This window comes from Orycteropus afer, unplaced genomic scaffold, assembly GCF_000298275.1.
Source record: "Orycteropus afer afer isolate SDZICR_OR568_19922 unplaced genomic scaffold, OryAfe1.0 scaffold00794, whole genome shotgun sequence".
NCBI lineage: Eukaryota > Metazoa > Chordata > Mammalia > Tubulidentata > Orycteropodidae > Orycteropus > Orycteropus afer.
Window position 1 is genome coordinate 284,078 of NW_006922381.1, and position 4,930 is coordinate 289,007.

The following is a 4,930-nucleotide window of genomic DNA, read 5'->3' on the forward strand; positions in this document are numbered from 1 at the left end:
GATCTAGAGAGAGGGAGAGAGGGAAAGAGGGAGAGAGGGAGATAGATAGATAGAGAGAGAGAGAGAGAGAGAGAGAGAGAGAGAGAGAGAGAAGATGTCACTTACCAGGAATGAGTGGGCTGGTAGTGGATGCGATGTCAGCAATGGAAGGGCAATACTGTTTGGATTTCTCTCACCCTCCCGAGTTTCAGCAGCAAAACATAAGGTTTGGTGCTGGGAGAGAGAAATCAGGCCAGTAGAGTTTTGAAAGAAAGTTTATTAAAGCATCTGCATGCAGAGGGGCAGAGACCAGAATGGTGTCAGCCTAAGCTGAGCTTAACAATGCAACAGCCCCAAGTTTGGGATGTTGGGAAGTTTAAGTAGGGTGGCAGAAGTTTATCAGCAGTTCTACTGTTGAGAGCAGACCACAGCTGTCTTGGTAGCAACAGTCAAGACAGTGGATGTTCAGCTACATTCTTGGAACTGTAAACTTCAGTTGGTCTTTGCTGTTCTATCTTGTCTACCCAGTTTTTAGAGCTGAGTTGTGACCACTGTCCTGTTATTCAATTTCATTTTTAGAGAGAAAAAGTATTAGGATTAAATCATAAAAATAACATGAGAATTCTAAGTCAAGGTTTATATCTATAATATTTATCAATGAACACCTTTCTGTTTTTATTGAAAACCTGCACCATTGATTAATTGAAAGAAATAATCCCAGTGATTGGATAATTTTGGCCTATTTGTGGAAAAATGAAGCTTTCATTCATTTGTAATTTGTAATATATATTGTAGGAGCTGTGGCAGTGTAGTGGCTAAAGACACTTGACTGCTAACCAGAAGGCTGGCGGTTCAAACCCACCAGCCACTCCTCAGAAAGAAGATGGGGCAATCTACTTCTGTAATGATACCGCCTTGGAAACCCAAGGAGTCCCTATGAGTCAAGTCTGACTCAGTGGCACATAACAACAACAACAATATATACTGCTGAGTTTTTATTTCTCCTCACTCCTAGACCTTCATTCTGATGACATGTCTGTACTTTTCCCATATTTGTTTTCCTTTCTTGTACATGCAGGCTAAAAATTTCCGTTCTTCATTACTTTAACTTTGTGGTACTGTTCCCTCATGACACCTTAAAGGGCCCATAGGGTTTTCAAGGCTTGCAAATCTTCAGGGAACCGTACTGCTACATCTTTTCCTCAGAGTTGATGAGTTCCAAACGCCAATCTTTTGGTTAGCAGCAGAGCACTTAAACACTGCCCCACAAGTGTTCCAAAGTGAGATTAACTTAAAAAAAAAAAAAAACCAAAAAAAAAAACCAAACTCAGTACCCTAGAATCTTACCTGACTCTTAGCAACCCCTCCTTGGGTTTCCGAGGTGGTATCACTAGGAGATTGCTCAACCTTCCTTCTGAGGAGTGGTTGGTGGGTTTGAACCACCATCCTTCAGGTTAGCAGTCAAGTGCCTTAGACCCTACCTATGCTACTAGAGCTCCCAAAAGTTAGACTAAGGAAGTAGAAATCAATATTCTTAGAGGAGAAAACAACATTATGGATTCCTGGATTAAAATAATGTCTTTTCCTAACTTGTCCCTAGATGATACCATGAACTACCTTACACAGCACGGTAATTTGAGAATTAAGTTTCTCCAAGAGAAATTCGGAAGAATTGTAATCCATGACCCAGAAAGCCCAAACCTGAGACGGACTCTTCATTCCAAGGTTATATGGGCTCAGGTCGAAGGAGATTACCCCTTCTTATCCGATTTACGTAAGGGAAGACGGGTGCCGCTATCACAGGGGCGGCCTACAACAGCGCGGCACCTACAGCAGGCACCTGCACCTTAAGTGTGCTCTTCCGGAGGCTATTACGTCTAATACTGTCACAAATCCTGGGTCTTCTAAGGGTGGAGAGTCCGGTTAATGCGACTCCTTGAGCTGGAAGCCCTTCTGGACTTCTGGGCAGAGAAATGTCCTCCAATGGTTTGCCATTTGCCTTTTTCTAGTACTCACCAAGCCACCGTGGCTACTGAGATTGGACCCTCCCTTCCATGTACCAGTGTACTTAAGTTCGCACAACCTAACCAGTTGTTTCCTTCGCTTGCTACCCTTCCACTGACGGACATGCCCAGCAACCAATAACTTCTCTTACTGAAGTTCTTCATGCCCACGGGTGGTGTTGGCGCCTGTGGGCGGGGCCCCCGAAAGCAGCAAGTTAAGAGGAGCTAATGCAGACGAGAATCAACAAAGGTCACGTGAAGTAAGGCGGTGTCTGCGATTGGCCATTCCTCAAGTAGGAGGAAGGGTATCAGGGTTGCTGCGTGGGGTCGCTGTTAGACACAATTATAACAACTTTGGGCTTGTGCGAGTAAGTTTGTGATTCCAACGGGTTTCCCCTTTTCTCCCTAAGTCTTGGGCGATTCTGCCTACTCTTCGGTTGCCTTTCTTAGGCGTCTTTGTCCAGCCACGCTATGTGACTCCGTAGCTGAACTGTGAAACTCTTGCAGCCGGTGGTCTAGTTTAAATTGCGGCTCCTCGAGGCGGAGTTAGGGGAAGAGATAAAGTTGGCGTGCCAGTCGCTTGCGGCATTGAGGGAGTAGTCAGTGAGCCGTGAACTGTAAAGAAAGTGCGGACGTTTAAGTTGTAAATTTGTTGTCTATCCATGAAATCCTGCGGAGTGTCTCTCGCTACCTCCTCCACTGCCTTCAGTGATGAGAAAAAGAAAATGGCGGCGGGAAATACCAGCAGCGAGAGCGAAGAAGGGGCCCCCAGCTTGACAGCAGAAGAGAGGGAGGCGATCGGAGGACTGGACAGGTATGTGCTGCCGTCACCCGTCCATTCGGACGGGCCGGCGTCGCTCTGCGTAGAGGGCCCAAAAGCTACTCAGCTTCTGGGCTTGGCGCTCGCCGCGCGGTCTTCCGGAACTTGGTACTGGGAAGAAAAGGGGCTTTTTAACAAGCCGCATATATTTCTGTTTACAGCCGCCTTTTCGGGTTCTTGAAGCTTCACGAAGATGGCGCTAGGATGAAGATCCTGCTAAGCAAGGTAATTCGGCCATGGGCCACAGTGCGGACTTGGTCGCCTTGGCCCCAAGCTTCGCTGCCCAGCTGATACTCATTGTGGCTGCCAGCGGTAACGGATCGTGTTACAGAAAGCTTTTATGCTTTTTGCTGCGGTTTTATGTCATAAGGGAAATCGCCTTTTATTTTAGTTTGAGAAACAGAGGGCTTAAGGCTTAAGGGGCAGGAGAACAGCCTTTTTATTAGGCAGATGATCTTCAGGTAAATACTGTAGCATAAAAGGATTCTGGATGTTCGCAGATTTTAAAATTTCCGACTTATTTTCGTGTATATATATGCAAATAATATGGTTTTAGAAGGGATAATTTGCCACTACGGCCATGAAATTGCATTGGGTTTTGACCTATAATCTAATTGTTGCATGTTATGCCTGAGGTAAAGTGATTTGTTTTACTTTTTTGGTCTAGCTCTGGTGGCATAGTGCCTAAGGCATTTGGTGCTAACCAGATGGCTGGCAGTTCAAACCCACCAGCCGCTCCTGGGAATGAAGGTTGGACAATCTACTTCCGTAGTGATACCGCCTCAGAAACCCAAGAAGGGGTAGCTGCGGCCTGACTCTGCAGTGATTTGGGTTTTTTGGTAACCACAGAAATAGCACGATTGTGTGAATTTTCCCCTGCAGTGTTGTTTCCTATGTGTCTGACAGGTGGCCAGGAGGAGGATATTCCCGGTTCATTTATGTACAAAGTTGTTAGCACTGTCATTTAGTTAATGGCTGCTTTTGTCGGCCAAGATGGCGGGGAAAGAGTAGGCGGAGATAGGAAGAAGGGAGTCTGGGGGAGGAGAGGAGATATAAACTGAAGTAAATAGAATGTAGGTCTTTCAGTTGTCGGTGTTTCTTGCAAGGATAATTCTTAGTGAAAACTATCACTATTATTTAAAGATAGGATTCTTGTTCCATTCCTAAATTAGGGGCAGCATTCATAAACCTGGAATATGCTTATCAACCTGTAGAATATTTAGTTATCCATTTGTAAACTTCTGAATAAAGACCTAAGAATGTCAGTTTCTGTGTTGGTTTGTATTGTATGACCAAAATCTGATTAAAATAATATTCCTTATGCTTTTTTTTTGGTGTCATGAAACCAGGGCTATGTGCAGTAAATGTATCTTCATTAGGTATTTTCTTCTCAACTTTAGATCTGCTATGCATCTGACACATTTTTTTTGCTGCAATAGTGGAAATATTAGATGATTAAAGATGATTTTATTCTTAATTTTTTTTCCTTGCTGTGAATTTACATTTATAGGAGCTTTCCGCTGCTAACGAGAAAGTGGGCAGTACCAACCCACTAGCTATTTCTTGGAGAAAAATGAGGCAGTCAGCTTCTGTAAAGATTTACAGGCTTGGAAACTTGGCAGTTCTTCTCTGCCTTATGGAGTCACTAAGAGTTGAAATCTGCTCTGCCCTGTAGGATCACTGTGAGTTGCAGTTGAATTGTTGGTAGTGGGTTTTTAATACATTTTTATCTGTAGTTTGATTTAGATTAATTTTTTTAATCTACATTCTCATTTCTTTGATGGCAGATGACTAGAACAGTTAAAACTGGAAACTGTGAAATATTCTATTTCCGTAAATACACACCGTTTAACAACTAAAACTTGAATTGAACTTTGTTTCATAGTTGGTATTAAAAATATCACTGGCCAAATAGTGACTGTCAGCAACAATTACTACTGATCTTTTTATTTTTTGGCTATGAAAAACGTGTTTTTAAAACATCTCAGTATTATCAAGTTTGCCATTTTAATAGATTAAATAGAGTTGAGCTTAAAGGAATGCTATTTCATTTTTGATGGATTATTGATGATTTAATCTGTGGTTGATAATGTGTCTTGCACTGGTAATCATTTTTTTTTTTTTTTTT

The 4,930-nt window shown here is 42.9% G+C and overlaps 1 protein-coding gene across 1 annotated transcript in view; it reads left to right on the plus strand.

Annotated features, from left to right (window-relative positions):
- The first annotated feature begins 2,644 nt into the window (after positions 1-2,644).
- LOC103211795 (histone demethylase UTY-like) overlaps positions 2,645-4,930 on the plus strand; it is a 398,135-nt gene continuing 395,849 nt past the window's right edge. The window contains 2 exon segments of the mRNA XM_042783269.1: positions 2,645-2,796; positions 2,964-3,027. Coding sequence (XP_042639203.1) covers positions 2,645-2,796; positions 2,964-3,027 — 216 coding nt within the window.